Source organism: Coturnix japonica, chromosome 3 (assembly GCF_054131305.1).
Source record: "Coturnix japonica strain WE chromosome 3, WE-NBRP24, whole genome shotgun sequence".
In the NCBI taxonomy this organism is placed as follows: domain Eukaryota; kingdom Metazoa; phylum Chordata; class Aves; order Galliformes; family Phasianidae; genus Coturnix; species Coturnix japonica.
Window position 1 is genome coordinate 53598457 of NC_140665.1, and position 23260 is coordinate 53621716.

At 39.0% G+C, this 23260-nt stretch overlaps 1 protein-coding gene and 1 long non-coding RNA gene across 3 annotated transcripts in view; one reads left to right on the plus strand and one right to left on the minus strand.

The window, feature by feature from the left end:
* The window catches only part of LOC107311703 (uncharacterized), a 98770-nt gene extending 95905 nt beyond the window's left edge, over positions 1-2865 (minus strand). For both annotated transcript variants that reach the window (XR_014944831.1, XR_014944830.1), the window contains exon 1: positions 2463-2865. This is a non-coding gene — a long non-coding RNA (uncharacterized LOC107311703). The remainder of the gene's footprint in view (positions 1-2462) is intronic.
* Positions 2866-10388: 7523 nt separating this feature from the next.
* SGK1 (serum/glucocorticoid regulated kinase 1) overlaps positions 10389-23260 on the plus strand; it is a 69596-nt gene continuing 56724 nt past the window's right edge. The window contains exon 1 of the mRNA XM_015858450.3: positions 10389-11091. Coding sequence (XP_015713936.2) covers positions 11023-11091 — 69 coding nt within the window. The 5' untranslated portion in view covers positions 10389-11022. The remainder of the gene's footprint in view (positions 11092-23260) is intronic.

Here is a 23260-nt window from a genome sequence, read left to right on the forward strand (position 1 = left end):
ATAGTTGGAAATTTTGCTTAACTTTCATGATATTGACATTGTCTTGTGACTCCAAACTAAAACAAAAAATACAGTGTGCTGAGATAATAATAAAAGAGCTGAATGCAATGCAGTTTTCTCATCTGGTGGAATTCTTGGGATTTCAAAGCTGACTCAGGGCAAAGAGAAAAAAAATGAAATTCTGTTTGATGCTATAATGATTAAAAAATGCTGTTGCAATCAAAACAAGATTATTATTTTTTTTTTCTGATGACTTATCGTTTAAATGTTTTTCATGATACATTAATGAAAAATGCTCAAAAGAGAGAGGAAAAAAAAAAAGGAATTTTATGTCAGAAGACTTTTCCTCTTAAGAATCAGAAAGGGTTATTTTGACAATATAAAATTTAAATTACCACAAAACTCACTAAAATCAACCTTTTTTTTGTGGGTGAACAGTTTCAGTTTTGACATATGGAATTTTGTAATGAATAGTGCCTTTTACTGGAAATGCTTTAATTAGTTTTACCTTTATTTCTTTTAATGGCTTTCATGTCAGTGTCTGGCTTATGACATTCTAACATAATGAGAATTCTCTTTAGATTCCTAAGGTGTTATCTGAATGATTTTCATATGTTAATTTGGCTTCTGGGAGATTACAATCAAATTTGCTAATTATATTTTTTTCAGTGTCATCAGATATCTCTGTATATTTGATCAAGAAAGCTATTTGACATAATCAATTATGGGATGTGTCTCAGCACTAATGTTAATTATTAATGGATATTCTTTCTTTATCTGAATGTAAGCATTTCTTATAACTCATTGAAGGAGTTCTTTAGCCTACCTGAAACTCCACGACTTACTGAGATGTGCAGATACATTTGCCATAATTTCATATGCAATTAATGCAGAATTATTGAAATTTAACTGAGAGAAATATAAAATTACTGAAAAACTATCACAGAAATAGTAAAAAGTACAAAATAAAAGGAAGAAGTTTGAAGACAGATTTTTTGTTGTTGTTACACCAAAAACTCCCTGCACTCAGATTTTCAGAAGATGGTACAACTTCTATAGGAGTAAATAGAGTTTTAGAAGTACCAGTTTCTCCACTTGAGGACACTGAGATATAAAGCAGTAACTCATCTTTTTCAGTGCAGTGCTCCTGAAATATACAGAAGTGAATGCCCATGTCACACAGGAGGCTCATAACATGAGTGGTGAAACATGTCTTTTGCAGACTACCTAGCAATTAATTCTAATAAGATGTAAGCAGAGGAAAAGCTTTTAAGTTATACAAACTAAAATAGTTTCTTTTGTGCGTGTGTGTGTGTGAATAAGGTATTTTTTCTGTGCAGATGTGTGTCACACATAAAAATTCATTAGTAATGCTTGCTAGATACTAAAGCATATAACTACTGATGCTCAGTTACTCAGAAAAATGCAAGTATTTTTGTGGAATAGCAGTTAATACAGAACAGCTGAAGTCATCTGGCAAAACAGCTTTGTTTGGGGGTGTTAATTTTCTCATATCTTGGAAATCTGTTTCATTTCACAAAAGCACACACAGAAGGAAAATGTGTCTTGACACATTTCCCTCACACTTTCAGGCTACAGAGAGTTGATCTTGAGGAAATTGAATGTTTCTCACTGCAGTGATGTGAATATTCACTTTGTGGTTCAGTCCTGGTATCACCGACATATAAACAACACCTTTGGTCTCAGCAGCAATTTCCCTGGTTTGGGCTATAATTCCACAGTGTTGTCAGCCCCTTCATGCCCAAGTCTGTTGACATTCATTATAAATGCTTCTTCCTTCACTGTGCTATGTACAGCCACTTAAGCTTTCTATGGAATGGCGGCTGGAGAATTGTTCCTGTCTTACACCACCAACAGCTACAGGATTCCCTTGTGATAGGAGAGGTCATTAAAAAGTTGGAAAGGGAAGAACTGGTAAACTTCTGGTTATTATTATTGTGCATGATTCTATAAAGCTCTGATGTGTGTAGGTATTGGACAAAGAAATTCAAGAAGATGAGATTCCTGCTACAAATTGTTCAAAGTCCGAAATCTCTGAATCACTGGTGCAAACATATTGGAGAAATCTCAACAACTGTAGCAGGCAAAATATGTCGATATCCACATTGTCAGTAGATCTTCATGGATGAGTGTAAAGCAAAACACATTACAGGAGGGAGAATGTCACAAGGAACATGATTCATACATTTAATTACCTTAGGAACAAGTTTATGAAGGTTTTTCCAATGATGTTTTTTAATTCCATATATTCAAAGCAGACATACTCACACTTAGTAGGCAATTACTAGGTAAGTCTGAGTGGCAAGCAGTAGAAATATCTTCTGCAAGGGAACAGTGGCTTGCTGGAAGAGGAACAGCGTTAGAGGACACAACAAGTGCAAAAATCTGCAGTACAAAGTAAAAAGCATGAGTAAAAAGTTGGTATTTCCTTTGGAACTCACCACAGAACAATCAGGATTCACTATGCTCTCCATAACACTGCTTCTCTATTAGCTCCATGAAAAGGAGAGTGTTTCTGTTGGATTTGTCAGGATTTTGAGAATCAGGCAGTATGAATCACAATTCTGGGAAAGCCTAAAGAGATTTGATTGCACAATGCTAGGCAAGAAATATAAAAAGAAAAACTACTGCAGATATGGTCACAGTCTGAAAACACAGCAGAAGCCTCTGAAAATGGAGACATTTTCCTGCCAGAACAATTATGGTGTAATCAAAGATTCGTTATAAATGAAAGTGCAATTCCCACATTGCACACATGAAACAATTAGTGAGTTTAATTTGCTTTGCTATAAATGGAGGTTTGCTATAGCTTAGTTTCCTGTGAAGAGCAAGTCGGATAATTCAGTTATAATGTTACCTGAGTGCTTTCAAATTGCTTACGCATAAATATTTTCTGATGCAAGCATCTTTTTTCTTTTTTTCGTATTTCTTTTTTTTCTTTTTTTTTTTTTTTTTTTTTAAGCCAACAAAACACTGTCTCCTAGAAAGCCAATTCATTTCCTTTTCTCCTTGAGAATATGTCAGATATTCCTGTGGACCCCAGTGCTGCTCAGTCCAGATCATCAATGCAGGTTAGGAGTGGTTGGTAGACCTTTAAATATAGTGAAGAAATCAGCCAGCACTGCCACTCAGTTTGCCCTTTTGCAGGGCTAGATGATTTGGACTAGCAGAATATGTGTATCAGTGTTACTATGCCTTGGAGAAATACTACTTGGAAACACTCCTACACAAACAGCTCATACCTTGAGTCTGACTGCAACAGGAGTCAGCAAAGTTTGGGAGAGAAGTGATGGAGGCTGGGTGGTTCTTGGCTCAGCCTGATCTGCACGGCAGCCAGTGTAACTGATCTGCATGTAGGTTGTCGCAATTTTTAGATGGTATGAGCTAACGTTATTAAGTCATTACTCCATGTCCTCTTCTCCAGCCATCTAAAAGATCAAATGAGTAATTGTGACTCATCTGATACTTCTGAGGGTTCGGGTTTTTTGGGAATATTTTGAAGTTGTTTATAGTCCATCAGAGTCTTTTCCTTACCCCTGTGCTGGAGTCTTTAAGCAAGACAAATTAAGGTGGGCAACATGCTATTGATTTGTACTTTCTGGATATTTGTCTTGTTATTGTACAGTGAGACAGAGTGAAACAAAGGAACATTGGGCCCCAAAATAAATGTGGTTATCCACTTGACTGGAGAATATAAAAGGGTAATAATAGGAAAACTTCTTGTTTAATTGATTTTTTTTTTTTTTAATAAACAGGGAAAAAAGAATACTAGAGTACAGGGAATATGGAGACACTGAGCTAGAATTCACCATGAAGAGGAATCAAGAGGGGTTTCAGGAGATGTCCCTGAGGGCCAGCTGACAAGGGAAAAGGCACAGCAGCAGCCAAGTGTGCGAGTGGCTGAGTTTCTTACAGGCAATATTACACAGATCGTGCTTAATGTCTTTGTCATTTGAATAGAAAAAATAACCAGGACAGACATAAAACCCTGGGAAGCGAACAAATGAGAACAGTAGAGCTGCAGACAAAAACATCCCCCAAAAACTGAAGGACAATGAGAGCTCAAACCCAGCTACTGTAACAATCAGGAGGTTTTTTTGGTTGTTTGTTTGGGATTTGTTTGTTTTGGATTTTTTTGGATTAGAGGGATGGTTGCTGTAATTCGTTTCTCAACCTGCTAGTCAGAGTGAGCAGATTTCCACAGCATGAGTGCTCAAGCATGCATGCTGAGCCTGCTGAGGAAAATGAACAGCCACTCCACATTGGATTTGTCTGTACCTTCCCATAAAACAGTCCTTGACAGCACTAGTAAAAGTCCTAGGTAAATGTGCATCCTGCTGTGACTTTTTGTTTGTTTGTTTTTTAATGAAATGCACGCCTTAAAATAAACCTAGTAGAAAACTGAGACTTATCAGGCAAAATGACAGAGTCTTCCACAGAGCGTGCTTATGTTAACCATCCTTTAAAAACACCAGTGCTTCCATTCCTCCGGGTATCACTGGTGGGAATGGAGACCAAATCTTCCATTGGTAACCAGTTATTATTAATGGTTTTATCTCTATTCTTTCAAATAAGCAGGGCAGTTGCTAAATCTCCACCTCCTCAAACATCACAGATTTTGTTTAAATCTCTCCCAAACTGGCCTTAATTTCTTACTACTTGGGAACAGAATGGTTTACATGGATAGACCGTATATAAAATCCCAAACCTGGAAATGTCAGGACATGGCTCTGTCCCAGAGGACGGCAGGAGCATGAGTGAAATAGTGGAATACAAACACGATAAGATCTTTATTTCAATAATAATTATTAATTTTTATTTATTTTTTATTTTGGAAGAGTTTAAATTCCCTGCATGCTTCCTTCTACCTGGCAAGCTAATCCATTCCTCTGTGGTCATAGACCCAGCAGCACTCTGTTGGCAGCCAGAAATATCCCACTGACACTGTCACAGGGATGCAGTGCAGGGCTGTGCATATACACCAGTCCCAGCTGGTGAGCTGGGATGAATGGGAGAGAGCCACAGGGAGAGCATACGAAGAGCTCATTCAGCCCCAGCGTCAACCAGCACACTGTGTGGTGAAGCTGCTGCTGTGGCTGAGGGGACATTTTGTTTTATGTGTGGATTTAAGGAATGAAAAAAAGATCTAGAGAAAATTATTGACTTGATAAGGTGCTTGTCAGATTTATTTTTTTCCCCTAGTGTTTTGCCCTCCCCTATCTCTTTAAATCTTGCAGATCAATCAAGATACAGTTAGGAAATCTAATTAAGTGTCTATGGTAATAATGATGACCTTCATCCTGTTTTATTCCAGATTGAAGTTTTCTGGGAAGAACAGAGTCCTGGTGTAAACAAAGCATCTCTGTCTATTCCAGTGAAGTTCTGTTTGCTTTTGAACCCAATCTGCCCTTTCTCTCAGTCAGTTGTATTTTATTTCATGGTTTTATGTATAAAGTGTTTTTTTTTCATCTCTCTTCTACATAACACTCAAGGAAATGAGATGCTTTAAATAATCAGTGAAAGTCAAGTATGGAAAAATTAAAAAGCAGCTACTCTCTTAGGCTATTTAGCAAAACTGACTGATGGCAGTCATGGAAATCTGCAGTGTTTGAATTCTGCTCAGGTCAGCATCAGGCAAAACTCATTATTTTCTGGTGATTGTTTTGTGGCCTTATAGGATGTAGATGGATGTTTTCTTCCTGAGGAATTGTTTTATTTCTCCAGCTGTCTGTGGGCTAGAAATGAGAACTATGTACAACTCAGAGATTTCGGCTCACCTATGAAATATGGAACAATTGCTCACAGGGCTGGAAGGATTTTAAACTATCACACCCTAAGATTGCTTTTGATATTATATGTGGAAAAGAAAGGAAAAAAACAACAACAACAAAAAAAACCACATTTGCTGTAAGCCACTTTTAAGAAGTTTGACCTGCTGGGGATCAGTTAGGTTTCCTTTTCTAATCAGCCACCACAGGCTGCAGAAGACTGGTGTAGTCAGTCAGTTCTACTGGGGAAGGGCTGGAGCGCTTACAGTGGCCAGCCTGCTGCTCTGGCCATGTCAAATTTCTAGACAGCACTTTTCAGAGAAACCTTCCTTTGTCATTTCTTATGGCTGAGGAAATTCCCCTACCCTCTTCCTTCCATCTTCCTACAACAGTGTGGGTGTTATTTTGCCTCAGAAAAATACCATAGCTTTCTTATGGTTATATTATGTTCTAATTTTTCCCCAAATGAAACCAAGTTTGAACACCACAAATCTTGGCCAGCACTGAGAAGAGCCCCAGAAATACCCCAAAAGAAAATGACATGGCTGAAACCCCAAGTGTGGATACACTTCTAGTTTTGAGAACAATTCCAAAGCGTAGCCCCATTTCTGAAGACTGAATAAAGACTGGAAGGGTCAAATGCTCATTCTTCCCTGTTCAATTTTTCTCTGCTCTGCGTTGTTAAAATGATACTCCATGAAACAAGCTGTGTCAATAATTGTTGGATCAAATGTCAGAACTGTAGTTGCTAGAAAATGCCTACTTTTCCTGACTGCAAGGGAGGAGAGGGCAGGGAAGGTGCGCCCACTGAGTGGCTATGTAAGAACTCATTGCTGATAGGATGCTATAAATGGTTTGCAACATATTTTTGCCCCATGCCAGGGATGTGGGCAGCTTTGAAAGTACACCAAGGGCTGTGATATTGAAGACCTAAGACTTGAAAATTCTTAGGCCAGGAGAGAAGATTTAAGCTGCTACTTCAAATTTATCAGTATGATTTACTTGTTCCCTGATTTATCCTGGCCTGATTTACCACCTGTTATATTGCGCTTGTGTTTAAAGGCAAGGACAATTACTAGGATGCTGCGTTTGTAAAAGGCCCAGCAGAGCAGTTCTGGTCCGTGCCTTTTCTCCTCTGCATTCTGTGTTACTCTACATTTATAGTACTCCTTCAGGAAGATCTGCAGTGAAAGAACTTATACGATCTCCCAAGAGGCTGCCTCGCAGATATTTAAATATTACTGTATGCTGTTCAGCTCTCCAAATTTTTAGCACTAGAAAATTTCTGCATTTCTTTCCTGACTGCACTAATAAAAAACTTATTTTATCATTGGGTGAGTATATGACAGTTTAATGGAAACCACTAAAGTCCGTTAAAGCACGAAGTACCTGTAGGACTTGTTTAAAGTGCCTAGTACATCTGGCAGGTCACCAAGCTGATGAAAGCCTTTGGTATTTCATGGCAGTCACAATAAAGCACCACTGAGGGGGTTGGCTTGGCTCAGATTCTTATTTTCCTACTCAATTTTTATGCTTTTTGATTGTAGTTAAATGCACTGAACATGGAGTTTTATGCTTATTTCAGATATAATTACAAAGCCATGATTTTGGCACTTTTTCTCAGGAAAATCTTTCTGACTTTAAATCTTTGTCTACTGGTGGAAGAATAGATGTGTGGGGTAACTTCTGCTCCTCATTCAGACTTTTGCCTTCTCATGCTAGACATAAGCTCTGCAGCCACTGAGTCACACTTCTGATACTGTGGTAAAAGAATCTGTCAAATAAAATCCCTCGAGGTTACATTGCCAAAAGGATTTCAGCCTGCAAGAAATCTTATAATAATGCTGATATCCTAGAGAGGCCAAGAGGGCTTTACATGATGCATTCCCCAAGCACGAATGCACCTGCCTCCAAAAACATCTCCCACAGTACTTCAAAACTATCAGGCTACTTTGAAGACAGTTTATTATTATTTCTTCGAATGGAAACAAGCTTAAGTGCATAACTTGTCCAGTTGAAAATAGGCCAACGCCCAAATAAAATAAATTGCAAAAAGGATCTGGAGGCCAAGGCCCTGACACCAGGACCCAAGAGATATATTCACAAGGGCAGTCAGCACTACCTTCAGGCCTGGAAGGGGGGAGGAGAAGGACATTTCAGCCAGTAGTTTGGGAATCTAACAGAGAAGATAGAGGCATCAGAAATGCTTTTGTAAAAGAGGAGATTGCACTGAGCCCTCAGGAGAAATATCTCAGGATGAGAGACAGATCAAAGCCGTGGCTGAATAGATCAAAGATCTCAAAAATAAATGTACGTGCACAGCAAGCTGGATGGTTAACCCAAGTGAAAGCCTTTTCTGAACAAAAGTTTCCTATTATGCAATCAAATATGCAATCAGATTAGCCGACAAAGCACATCATTCTCTGAAGAAAGCACTGGGAGATGCCACTGGTAAAAATTCATTATCATCTACTTCTCTATCTATACGCACAGAAATATAGGCCTGACAGCTTTAAGGCACAGGGAAGGATTAATGGAAAGATTTTTCCCAGATTGCTAGTGACTGGGTGTAAGGGGTGCTTGGTTCAGGAAGCTCTCATTGAGATGTGTTGAGAATTCCAGACTATCTGAAAACCCTTTAGCATGTCTCTGGTAACTGAACTGCTGGTCAGGTTTCAGAAGCTGAGCTGAACTGCTGCTTGGTAAAATACATTAGCTGCAGACAAAGGGGCAGAGTGGAAAATTCCTTTTCTCCTTGCTCCAGTGACTATTTTACTAGTTTTCCAAAGCAGAACAATTCTGACAAGATTTTGGCTCTTCAGCTCACTGCTTTGGACAGTTCATTAAGGGCACCAAAGTGCAAAATTATGTCTTTTTTGTGACTTGGACCTTGAACTTGTTGCTTTCCAGGGAACTGCTCTGAATTCTGATCTGTGGCAGTGTTCTATGTTCTTGTATTGTCCTTGTAATTTTGACTAGAATTTTCATCCTGGTGGCAAGGAAAGAGGAATGGGGCCTGGGGGAGGGGAGGGAGGGGAAGGCAAACTAGAATTTTCATCCTGGTGGCAAGGAAAGAGGAATGGGGCCTGGGGGAGGGGAGAGAGGGGAAGGCAAAGGGGAGGGGAAGGGAAGGGAAGGCAAAGGGGAGGGGAAGGGAAGGGAAGGGAAGGGAAGGGAAGGGAAGGGAAGGGAAGGGAAGGGAAGGGAAGGGAAGGGAAGGGAAGGGAAGGGAAGAAGAAAAAAAAAAGGAAAAAAGAAAAAGGAAAAAGAAAAGAAAAAGGGTAAAAAGGAAAAATTGAAAAAAGAAAGAAGGAAAAAGGAAAAAAGAAAAAGGGAAAGGGACTTTTGAAAAAATAACATGACTCTAAGATAACTGTTTCCTCAAGAAATTCCAAGTGTAATAGTAGTGCAGAAAAATTGTTTGCAAATAATGAACAAAGGCTAGAAGTACTAAATAAGGAAATATATCCTGCATGATGCTGGCTTGAAAATAGGTCATATCCTGCAAGCATTGTGACATAGGGTCTCAGGTACTCAGACCAGAGAAACACTGGGATTTTCTGTGAAATAGACACACTGGTGACAATAGCAGTCAGTTCATAGTTTCACCTGTAAATGTAATAAGAAAAAACCTGTACTGATGTAGGGATACACAGCTTAGGTGATCTTATTTTTCTAGGATTTTATGAAAAGAAAAAGAAATGAAAGGAGCAGAGAAGAGTGACAGAATATGCCCAAGGACTCATGAAAACCTATTCCACTGAAAAATGCAAAATGCTCAGTTTATTTACCTCATCATACAGACACTTGACAAGTAACCAATTTACAGTAGGCAGTATCCTTAGATGAGGGGGAAAATCTCTGTACAGTAGGGCTGACTTACAGAGAAAGGCTGAGGAGAAAGCTAAAGCTAGAACCAGAAACTGGTTTAATATTAAAGGTAAGGTCTTTTCTTGAATCTGAGGTTTATTAATCTGGAACAGAAGGCAAGAGGAAGTGAAGAAGCCTCTATTTTATTTTCCAGACCCTGTTGTAAAAGACAACATAATTAAATGATATTTAACAGTTTAGTTAAACACATGCTATTGGAATCATTGGGTTTGGTGAAAATTTAATAAATGGGAGGCTAGACAAGGTGTCTTTTCAATATTTCTTTCAGCCCTATCTTCCTGTAATGAAAGAGTTCTTCTGTATTTAAATGCTATATATCTCTGAATCTAGGGCAGAATAAGGAGAAATATCTGAACAAATTTGTGTGTGCCTGCTTGCTTTACATTTATCTGCATCAGATGTGGTAATTGTACTTTACGGGAACTGCTGGCTTTCTTTAAGCTCATTGAACTTCACAATGAAGCTCCAACGCTTCCCTGTCTACAGTATGTCCTGTCACATAAGCCAGTGTTGCATTGATCATTGGATAGGCTTTTTTCCAGAGTACCACAGTTTCAATCATTGCAACAAGAGCAACATAGAAGAAAAAAAAGAAAAAAAAAAAAGAAAAAAAGCAAATTGAAAGGAAGAAAAAAATAATGACTGACCTATCTCTCTTTTCACTCAAAGACTGTCTATATATAAAATGAGAGCCTATCGTTGTCACTCCCCCAAGGGAAACACACTGCCTTTCAGCACTTCTTTCTCTGAGCCTTCCTCCTATCCTTTGTATGGTTATTTGTGCTCAGCTGGTCTGACAGTGCATCTCTCTCTCCCTCCCTCTTTCTCTCTCTCTCTCTCTCCCTGCTGTTGCTGAACAGCAGCTCCCACTGGAATTTGCACAATCAAAACCAGCTCTCATCTCGAACAGCAGTGAATCACATCACCTGGAGAAGAGGAATAGCAAATCGAGCCCAGTAGCCTTGCTGCTTATGGAGCATGTGGTACCAATAGCACCAGCCAGATGGAAGGATCCAGGTTTGTGTGAGACTCACTCAGCCTCAGATCTGCTGCCCGGGATGTGAAAGCTGTCACTGGCTTTTCTAGGAGTGTGTGTATTTAAAGGACATTTCTACAAAGCGAATAGCCTGCTGCAACTGAAGGCTTGGAAAAGCTGCTACTCACTGCTGCTGCTGCAGTAGCTGGTGCAGCAAGCTGAATGTGTAAAGGGCAGCTGCCCAAGCTGTGCCGGTAAGGCTCCCGTCCTGCTCTGTCTTTATTAACTGAAGGGATACAGAGGAAAGCGGATGCACTAAGGAAGTGTCACCCTGGATCTATCACTGTGCACCCTTCATTGTGGAAAATGGTCAACAAAGACATGAATGGATTTCCAGTCAAGAAGTGCTCAGCCTTTCAGTTCTTTAAAAAGAGGGTAAGATTTTCCTTTTATTGTTTCTTTTCACTTTCTTTTTATTGTTGCAGTTATTTTGGTTCCTGTAAAAGTCACTGAGGAGAGATGGTATTTTAATGCCAGTCTCATATACACGGAGCTTGTTGCATGGGCAGGTCAATGAAACACCAAGGACAATAACGCTGAGGGGTAAAAGGGAGCTGGAGATGGGGACAGGGTCCAAAAGGCATTACGTAAGCACTCGGTGCTGAGGAATGTATTTCTCAATCAGGGCTGACCACAGGGCTTGACGCAATACAAGCGCTGGCTATTCAGAGTTGGATAATACAATACAAATCAGAGTGCAGGTCTGTTGCAGCTTGTCTTGCGCTCTGCCTCCTCCACATGCACCTAGGGGTATGACTCCCTCCACACCTTTCATTCACTTGCCTGAAGTGCAGCATTACCCACTTCCATTCATCATCTCACAGTGAGGGAAAAGAACAAAGAGGTGTTTGTGAGCTCAGCAAAATATTCCACAGCCTGTCATTTGCCTGCAATTGTAATTAACACATGAAAAAAGGATTAGAGGGAGGTACACCTGGATTTTGTTTTCTATTACATCTTTTAGTTTAACCAAATATGTCAGGATTTAGAGAAGTCTACTATGTATTCGGTTTGACTGCCAGTTCTCTTAAAGTAATATGCATGCATTGCTCTACCTTATCACTTTAGTTAAAACATTTCTGTTTTCACAACACTTTTAGAGTCAAACACGCTCTCCATTTAACCTGAGCAACAAAGTCGTTTCCATGTGGCAGCAGGACAGGTATTCAGAATATGCCTGTGCAGACACAGAGGAAAAGCAAAGCATCGGAAAGAGATTGGTAGCAAAGACTTCTCTATGGAAAGGATTTCCTGAATGATTAAAACAAGAACCCTGTATTTAAATAGGCTGGAGTAGAAGCAGATAAGCTGCTCCATTCACTCATTCACTCATTCATTCATTCATTCTCATTCATTCTCTCTCTTCCTTATTCCAAGAATATGGTCAGTCCATTTAATCCTTCAGGCAAAGAGAGTAAAGCCCTCACTGACTACTATCTAAAAGCCGAAGTCAGCCCTTTCTGGGCACTGAGATGCCAGATCTTAGGGTTCCCATGCAAAATACTAGTAGGGCCACTCAGAGAATTAAAAAGTACAGTCTTTGATGAAATTTGTTTGTAGTTTCCAAGGGGGTTTCTTTAAGACTCACAGAAACAATTCAGGCACCACTCGCAGTCAGTCCATATTAATGGTTCTTTTCTCAGGTAACTTCTCATGTAACTATATAATCCTTGGTACATGTATGTTTGATGCTAAACTCACAAAAAATGCCCAAGTGTTTAAAGAGAAATGTATCCTTAAAGAGAAAGCAAAATAGCTTGCAGTTCATGTACTGAGCTAATCACAGTCAGTTGTCTTCTATCTCTGTATAGAGCTAAGATAAGTTATCTCTGGGCACCTCGTTATAGTTTTTTTCTAGAATCAGGGAAGATAGTTTAGTTTTGATTAGTTTTGTTTTCAAAGCTATACTAGTGTTGAGTGAATTTCTCATTGGAAAAGATTGTTAGCTGTAGTTGTATTTGAAGAAACAAGAATACAGGAACTGTCCTGGACAGTGGATCAGGAGAAAATAGCTGTTTTTCAATTCTGAATGTTCTTATTGTTGTCAGATGTTGCCTTCTTGATGTTGTGACAAAGATGGATGAACTCAGTAAAACCAATTTACAGACACAACTGAAGGAAATTCCCTCTCTATACATTTCTGTCAATAGATGCATACGTTCACTGACATTTCTCTTACTCCCGTTATCTCCCTTCTAAAAAATCAAGCATTCAGGTATTGACCACATTGTTCTTACATCAGTGCTTGAAACATTTACAAGCAAGAAGAGCTACATGTTCATAAAGGGTTACTGGCTTCCACTAACATATATTTTGTTTGCTGGATGAGTTACATAGTGATTTTAATTACTGGGAGTTTGGGGCAAGGTGGTTTAAGACAGCTATCATAGAATCATAGAATCATAGAATCATAGAACCATAGAATCATAGAATGGCCTGGGTGGAAAAGGACCACAATGACCATCTAGTTTCAACCCCCCTTCTATATGCAGGATCACCAACCACCAGACCAGGCTGCCCAGAGCCACATCCAGCCTGGCCTTGAATGTCTCCAGGTATGGGGCATCCACAACCTCCTTGGGCAACCTGTTCTAGTGTGTCACCACCCTCTGTGTGAAAAACTTCCTCCTAATCTCTAACCTAAACCTCCCCCATCTCAGTTTAAAACCATTACCCCTTGTCCTATCACTATCCACCCTCGTATACAGCCATTCCCCCTCTTGTTTATATGATGATATGATTTATATGATCCAATAGGTTCAGTTCCTTACCAATGTTCTGGACTCTGTCTGAAGAACCACCAGATCCCTGTGTCTACAGAAGTACAGCTGCTACGTTTCTAGATTTGAATCTAGCATGTGAGGTTGTTTGTTGTTTGACACTTGCACCATAGAGAATCTGAGAGCCATAACTGACACCATCAACTTACTGGATACATCCTCTACTCTCAGTGAGAGGCAGGCCTTGCCCTGGGCAGCTCAGCAGATCTGACTGCAGGGATGAAGTATTGTTATTCCCACTGTACTTGGTAATATCTGGAACCCAGAAGCAGATTTCTCATGTGGATGTTTTTGTTATGATAGGCTTCCCTCAGATCACCAGCATGATCTTTAGTGAAACAAGAGCTGGGACCCCAATAGCTCCAGTTTAAAGTAATAGTGTCTTTCGCCTAGAAAAGTCCACATTTGTAGTCTAATTCTAAGTCTGTCAATTTAGATTAGGACACCCTAAATTGTGGGAAATGTTGCTATTTTTTCAACTCAGATTTTTATTTTATTTTAAATGAAGAACGTGCTAGATTTACCTTTGTTTTTTTCCATTTTCCTAATGTTTTTCATTAAATTGCAATCCTCTATATTGCTCTGACCAAGAGTGCAGAAAGGACTGACAGAGCTCTGTGGACTTAGGCTAGGCTGAAAGTGCATTCATATTGACTTGAATTTGAGATCTAGATTTTTTTTTAAGCCTGGCATATTCTCTGATGACAAAGCACTGACCCTCTGGGACACTGCCTGTTGTGTCAGATGATTCAGGGTATGGGCTAATCACATCTGGAGGTTGGAGAACAGGAAGGAAAGGCTGAAATTAAAGGGCAGCCCACAGATGAAATAAAAAGTAGAAACTGTTAGTTTTGCAGAATAACTCATAGCACTCACTGCTGGCAGAAGTGAACCAAGTAGGTATGGGTCCCATGCACTTAGAATCTACAATGTTTAAAATCAAATCAAATGACTGACAATGCCTGTGGGGTTTTTTTGGCTGCAAGAGGTAAAATAATTCAGTGTGACTAAGATAAATATGATATTTAGTTAAATACTATTTTTTAATTGGTGATGACAGAAATCTAAAAAGAGAATAGGGGAGAAGAAGGAGGGGCATTTGTAGGCAGAAAGAGAGAATCCAAAATTACCTTAATTATGGTAATTTCTGAAAAGCAAGTGTTCACATCATTTTGGGTCATGGCATATAAGTATCTCTATCTGACAATACTGAAAGATTAGAATGCATTATCATCTCATAGCAAAGAATTACCTTCACTGTGAGGACTTCTGCTCTGCTGCCATCCCTTATCCTGCCCGCTGATGTTGATACTGAATTCCAATAGAAATTCCCCACTAACTTGCATTAGTAACAAATTGTTGGTGTGTCTCTCTTATACTAGATGCATTTTGATTTTCCCAAAGTTCAATTAAAAGGTTTTGTTAACTGGCAGAAGATATGTCTTTCTCATTTGAGGGGCTCAGAGGTCTCACCCTCCAGAACTACACAGGATTGCCAACAGAACTGGGTTTATTTTGAGAACTGGATAAACTTGCAAACACAGTATTGCTGGTCAGCCAACAGGACTATCTCAGAGTAGAGGGACCTTTCATTGGTACCTGCTGCTTTCCCTGCCAAATGGTTTTGGGAAGCAGGGTTTGTGGTATTTGCACTGCCTTCTTCTGTGGCATTTGCCTCCCTTATAAACCTTACTGATAACATTTTGCAACATATGACTTCACTCGTCTTGAAATAAAATACCATTTTCTACAACACAACAGAATGGTTAATCTGGGATGAATGATGAATAATGAACTGCCTGTGCCACTTAAATACTAGCTGATGATATGGTAACCTCAGTGAGCCTGGAAATTCGTTGTCCTCTTCTGTCCGGACCAAGAGCAAATACAAATTTATTCAGGATGGGAAGAAGATAAATGACTGATAAATGGGAAATGAAATAGCAGTCTTCCATAAAATGAAGAAAAAAGAAGCAGATAAAAAATGATGGGGAATGTCTCAGAGAGGAAGTTTATTGCACAGATTAAGGATTTGCTTGTCTGAAACCTGATAAGGGAGAGTATCCATAATCCTTTTTCACTGAGAAAATTTGCATTAATTAGCAATTTAGGTCAAGCTAAAGTGAGCTCACAAAGAAGGAAGAGAAAATCCCTATCTTGTTTCTATGCAGCTTTTACAAATCTGTAGTTTGGGGAAACCATATCCTTCTTTCTTGGTGGATATTTTATGTCACTGCACACCAGGAGCTTACTCCATATACATGCTGAAAAGACTAACTCATAAACATTATTGTGCATGAAGATGACAGCTCTGCCTGCATTAAAGCTCAAGGCAAGGAGCTGCTGAGAGGACTGCAGAATTACCTGAATACCATTTTTAGGATTACAGTAATTTAGTGACAAAGATAACCCCTGAAATCAGTATTTCCAACTGACCTCCTCCTTCTGGTAGATTGTGCTGTAGGGGCTATTGTCTGCTCTGCCACTTTAATGGGTCTACAAGTCCATTTCAGAACTGGAGCTATTTTTTTTTTAGAGTAATTGGGATCTTACCAAGAAGAAAATAAATGAGATCTGAAGCTGACTGTACCTCAGGAAAATGCCAGGTTTATAAGGGATGACTGCAGTTCTTCTTTGCTATGTGGTCCAGTGTCATACAAGTATGCACATTTTGAAGTTGATTTCTAAAGACAGGAATCCTGGCTTACTGCAAGTGAGACAGAGTTGTGCTGAACTGCAGACTTCTTTCCCGTCCCATTTCTTCTGTATGGAGGGGTGCTGAGCATCCATGATTGGTACCAGCTAAAGCTGTAGGCACTCCCAAGTGCCATTTCCATAAACAAAAATGAATTCGAAAGAAAGAAAGAAAAAATGTAGGATGATGGAATTATGTTAGAATACCCCCTTTCTTTCCCTTTCCTAAAATGCAGGACTAGAGGAAAACTTCTGTCTAAGTTTGGTCTCTTTTTCTCATTGCTAAACATGTCTCATAATCTCCGTCACAAATTGATTGAGCTGCTGCTTGAAATTGACCATATATCTCTTACTTTTTCGAAAATTATCCCATCTGAAAAGGTAGAAATTCTCTCATTTTCAGTCTAAATTTACACATGTCCAACTTATTCCAATTATCTCTTGTGCCAAGAAAAAGTAACAACAAATTAAATAGCTCTTCTTTCCTCATATGTGTGACCACAGGTGGGTTTTTGGAGAGCAGACATTTCTTCACCCAGTTGTATCTAGTTAGTCTAAATAAGCCATCACCTTTTAGACACTTAAGGTAAACTTTCCACTCCCTGGCCACCCTAACAGGCAAAAGAAGCTGTCGTATTTCCTGGTCTGTAGGGAAATACTAATAGGGAATGTGAACTGGGATTAGACCGTCGTGAGACAGGTTAGTTTTACCCTACTGATGATGTGTCGTTGCGCTAGTAATCCTGCTAGTAATCAAATTTCTTTTGAGTTACAAACTGTTCATTTATACATTTTTTGCTGTCTCTGCACATTTCTAACCTCCATCTCATTCATGTCCTCTCACCCTTGTCCTCTTCTGCTGAGCATACGGGTCACTGGCAAAATTAAAATCACAAGCCTACATTTTGTGTCAAACCCAGCTCAGTACTAGCTTTCCTCTTTTCAGTGCACTTTGCTAATTCCTTTCTCAATATTTTTTATTGTAAAAGCTCTCTTGTTTTACATTTTAAATAATTAATTCCCATGTGTTTTCACTATCTACCTGAATTACTGAAGACTATGTGGGTTAGAGTATCTACATTTCCGTCTTCAAAGTAAGGCACCAGGCAAGTCTGGCATACTGACAAATGTATGTTGCATTTTATTATGTTTTCTATCAAACTCTTAGAGATTTGCTTTTTCTTCAGATGTGGTAAGTTTTATGTCTTTACACATAGTCTCCTTAGGCTTTTTCTCCCATGCTGTATACCATAATCCTCCCAGAACACATAGAGCAAAGAATTTATCTTGAGATTTGTCTGAGTTCAAGTCTTTTTTCCTCTCTTTTTTAAATTTCAGGATCTGTCTGGATTTTTCCAGATTCACTCGCAGCTATTCTGCCATATTTAGTCTCATTATCCACCATCACTAATGAAGTAGCAGTGGGGAGGTAGGTTTCTCTTACGGTCTGCTCTGGATCGTTCCTTACAAGATCAGATTAGATATTGCTTGAACCTGATTTTTGATTCTCTTCATTGCCTTCAGAGTATTTCATAGTCATGCCCTCTGTCTGGGGAAGGACCAGCCATGAGATCTCTGACTGTTCTGCCAAGTTCATATTAGCACTAATTTAAAGGTCATAGCATCTGGAGTTAAATTCTTAGAGCAATCCTACCCCAAACACAGTGGTATCATTGCTATCATAACTCAACTCAGCACCCTCTGTATCATTTAACTTCAGTCTGAACATCCAAACTGTCTGAAAAACATTGCGACACATGAAATTGCCAGCAAGAATAGCAGTGCAAAAGTTTCTGGACACCCTTGGCTCTCTGGAAAGAGCTGATGCAAAGTGAGCTACTGAGAGAGCAAAATATCTTCTGAAAAATCAATGTTGTTCCTCTGCCAAATGGGGAGAGTAATAAATATGATATCCAGGGGCCAAGAAGCACTAAGAATTCAGAGTAATACACAAAGTACTTTAAAGACGTGGTTTAATGAAGGTTACAGGCTTGGGAGAGATCAAAGGTTATGTCTGTAGAGAAAGAAATCAGAGAATTGAAAGTAAGGGGAAAGAGTATATCCTTTTAACAATTTGGCTAAGGGAGGGGAGGGTAAAATGGAAGGAGAGCAACAATCTGCAGAAAAATACATGAACGGACATGCTAATGCAACAGGAAAACATACAAGAACTAAATGCATGAAATAAGCCTGCAAAATCAAATTGATAACACAGGTGGCTTTTTTCTTAAATGACATGCTATCAGGAAATAATTTCCTGTGGATGTTATTTACAACAATTGTTTTTCCAAAAAGATTACTAAATATTGATGGCTAAAAAATAAACACAGTGAACAACTCTGAGATCAATACATTTTAATGTCTTTTGAAGACACAGCATTGACAAGTTTCCAAATCAGCCTGCAGACAATTAACCAAGTCTCAAAATATACTGATGAGGTAGAAAAATCATTCACATTTCATAAATATGTGGGTAAAAAGGAAGTAGATAACACCATCAATTAGGTGAGGTGTTATACAGGACAGAAATTACTGCTCTTTCCTGATCTACTCTAATCCCTACTAGAAAAAAAAAAAAAAAAAAAAAAAAAAGACATCTCCTTTTCTTGAAATGACAGCAGTGAAAGTCTGGTAGGGTAAACTTTGACTGGGAGCTGGGGAGCTGTAAGCAGCTTAATGAGACAAGCACCAAAATAACGTACTTTTTTCTAATGTTAAGAAATGCCTTCTTACCAGTTGACGCAGTCTTGCTCATATGAGAGTGGCAACAGAATGTGGTAAAATACAGTGGTAAGTTTGAAAAGCTATTACTTCTAGTCCATTCAGCTCATTAAGAATGTGCCCATTCTCTTAATGAGCTGAATGATGAAGAAAAATGCATGACGAACATAGATGCTTCCCTACAAAGTCAAGAGTTTCAAGGCGTGTTTGCATTATAAGCGTCTTTCAGCATGGCGAAAGCCTGTTCCCATACTCTGATGTATCAGGAAATGGCTGAAGAGGTGACAGCCCAAAACAGGGCATGCTGTTCTCTATAACACATTGCTTATTTCAGTCCTCTCATGTCTTCCACAGGCAGCCCCCCAGTATGTAAACTTCTGTGTAGCATCAGAAGCACAGATGGTGCGCTGTGTACAGGGGCAGGGCCTGCATCTTTTTATTGTAGATAAGGTATGGGTAGACAATTCTAAGATGCATACAGTCAACAATGTAACCCAGTTTTACTTCCCAACTAGAAGCAGTGCATGCTGTCAAAAACACAGTTCATTTGCCAAGGGATTATTTGTTCAGATGCTCCAACATAATTGCTTGTGCTTTTCTGGGTTGCATATGTTTGAATATGTAAAAAGCGTGCAGTGGGAGCTCAGTCACTTTCTGAAAAGTTCCTGAGGACTACACCTATGAATGAAAGTGTCTACCAACTAAATACTGCACATCCAAACATCCCTCAAAACATTCAGAGACCCTAAAAAGAAAAGGGAGGAGTCTGCCTACACTGTGCTGCTGCCAGCTGCCTAGAGACATGACCTGGTGCTGGGAGATGCCCCAGGTCCCATGTTACACAAAGGTTCTGCTCTTATCCATTCACAACAGCATGATGCCAGCACCTCAGGAGGCTGCATCTTTCTTAGATGATGGCATTTTTAAGGGGCCACTTTTTACCAATTCTGGGTGCTAAAGAGATCAGACTAGGGAGAACAGGCTTCTCACTCTCACTGATCTATTGTTTGATGCTGAGAGGTCACCTCAGTTATCCAAGTAGGCATCCTTTGATCACCTGCCCAGATTGTAAGCTCTTTGAGGAAAAGAAAAAGAGATTGAGTTTCTACACAGATCAAAGCTGTCAGGTTTGAATCTTAGTAGAGGCTTCATGAACGCATATAATACAGAGAAAATCACAGACTACTGTTGCTATAAAAATGATTTTTATATGGCTGATATGGAGAGAGTTGTTTTTTGGCAATGACAGACGGGAAAGATATATTTTACTTCTTGGTCTGTTTATATTTGATATTTGCTAGTCTAACTTAACTTGCTTCTGTCAGTTCTTACAAAGTCTGCTTTTTTTCTGGGGGCTAAAGGTCCTCAGGAGTGTGGCAGAAGCAAGTAAAATAGATTATTATTACAAATGCTTGAACTGCAGGTCAGCAATACAACTTGTAGATGTATTGCAACAACCTCATCCAAAAATACATCTCAAACCTGGCTTGAAGTTCTGCTTCCCATTTAAAGTATCTTTTGTTCTACTTAAAGATTCCTGCATTTGTATGATGAAAGACTGCTAAACTTTAACGTGTTTAGCTGTAAGTGGGTTTGAATCTGATTAATAATAATTTATTTCTCCCTTCAAAAGAAATGACATTTTGAAAAATAGTGTCATCATCTGACATACTCTGATTCATGCAGAACTTTAGATTCCTCATTTCTAAAAGAACAAATTAAAGGAGTTCTCCTTATCAGAACAGAGATTGTAATCTCATCTTTTCTGATTGCAGTGTTGGACAAAACCTCTATACTATGTGAACAAAATCACTGTGGGAATTCTGTGTGTAAAGCCTTTCTGACTAACTGCTGGGCTGTGACGCAAAGAAGAGTTATAAGACATCTTAAGAAAAGATAATGGAAAGTAATGTTGGAGGAGGACAGCCTGTGATATAAAAACCTATAATAAAGTTAACGGCTATGCTGATGCTGATGTTATACATTTGGGAGAATGCCCAGTATTAGGAACATCTAACTTGCAGCTAGTGCTTACAAACTGTGATTCATTTCTTGTTTGAACACTTGTAAAATTGCCTTATATTGTTTCTTTGTAAGAATACTTGAAATTAAATGTTACATAGATTATTATAATGATAAAAATAATCATGGTGATAGTCATACAGAGCACAGCACTCAAAACATCATTTCTGATCCTCAAATAAAGTGGTATCTCCATGTTCCACAAGAATATGTAATCACACAAATGAGATCTGATTTCATATTGGAAAAAGGTTCATGAAATCAACAAAAATATATCAGATATTCAGATTGTAGAATGACCATAGAATCATAAGATAGTCTGGGTTGAAAAGGGACACAATGATCATCTGGTTTCATCACCCATGCAATAGGTAGAGCCACCACTCACCAGAGAAGGCTGCCCAGAGCCACATCCAGCCTGGCCTTGAATGCCTCCAGGGATGGGGCATCTGCAATCTCCTTGGTCAACCTGTTCCAGTGTGTCACCACCCTCTGTGTGAAAAACTTCCTCCTAATGTCTAACCTAAACCTAAAACAGATGAACCTAAACATGGCTCAGTGCTTAAGAGTTCTATAGATTTGCATCCTAAAGGTATAGCCTTCAGCCAGAGGTGTTCATTGGTCACCAGGCCCATAAGATCTGGCATGGACTGACTAGACTCCTTTACATACTGAGTACTGCAAAGGGAATGTGTGGTAAGATCTTTGTCATTTGTACTGCTTCAAAGGTTTGGCAGTTTCATGGCATTTTCAGAGACTCAAACAACATCACTATTTCCATTGCCTCTCTAACAACAGGGTTTTTAATCCATCCATAGATAAGGTTTTCCACAGATACTCCTTTGTCTTTATCCCAGTTCTGGTTCATTCTTCCTGGCTCTACTTCAGATGACACAACCAGCTTATTGAAACAAATGGATTTTACAGAATATATCTTTACCTGGTGGGGAAGAAAAGACCTTTCTGATGCCTTGTCATTAGTCTAGACCAGTCATCACTGCAACCAAATTCTTGGCTGCGTTGAGGTAGTTAGGCACAGCATCTCCGGGTATCACTTTTCTAGGTATATATATACAGAACAAGGTATCTTTTCTACCATCCAATGACATACTGACCATTCAAAGTATATGGCAAACTGGGAACATGTCTGCTAGTTTTGGTATAGACTCACCTCTTGGGCCCCATTGAGGCAACTAAATAGCATCCTTTGTGCTATTCTACTGAAGTTCCTCAGTTAGACTCGCAGAAATTTTTCTGCACTTCCTTCACAAACTATTTCTGGACAATAAATAAATAAAATCAAACAAACAAAACAAACAAACAAACAAACAAGAAAAAAAAAAAAAAACTAACTGGATTTTACAATGGGATCCAAGATCTTGACCTAACAGTGTATGTACATGCACGTTAACACATAGCATGCATAGATATGTATGTACATACATGCATATATATACATATGCTGGTTTATTCTCACTTTTTTTCCTGCCTCATGAAATGATGAATTCTGTTGCCACAACATGGATGGTGCTGTTTCTGAGCACACTGAGATGAATCAAAAAGGGATCCATACATTTTTCTTAGAATCTCTTTTACTGTGGTTATTTTAGGTGTAAAATTTCATGCAGCACATTAGGTACAATCATCCACTGGCTCAAGGCCTCTGTTGCTGCCATGCCCCCTGAGAGATGGAGAGCCAAGAAGAAATGCAGGCCTCAAGAAGGAACTTGGAGTCTCCATTCATTACCTTGGCCCTGACACTTCTCTTATAGCTCCTGCGTTGACAGAACCTCTCTAGTGCATATTAGGAGTTACAATGAACTTGGAGGAGATGGAAGATCCATGTTTTTGATAAGGATACTGTGAGATTTGATTTATGTTGTCAGAAGATTCCATTAGGGCACATTTCTTCTTGAGCTCACAGTTTCCTCATATGTACTCTGATCCTCTGTGAGAGGAACAAATCTGATTTCAGACTCAGAAGTTTATTTTCCATGGCTTTTCTTCTTTTGTTCTGCATTTCTAAGTACAGTGATAAGGGAGCCAAGGTGACTACTCTAGGACATCTTGCCTAAATTAATTCTTTCCTTCTGTATTTGAAATTAATTTAAAAATATTAAAGTGGAAAAAAAAGATCTGAGCTATGGAGAAATTGTTCATTCCATCCCCAATTATTCAGTGTATGCAAAGCCTGAAAGAACTGTAATTAGATATGACAAGAGCCTTAAGAGGTTCTCTGTTTAGTTTCAAGTACTCTGGCAGTTCTCCAGAAGTTAGGTATATAAATAAATCTTTTCTTTTTCACCAAATTTCTCCCAGCTGGACCT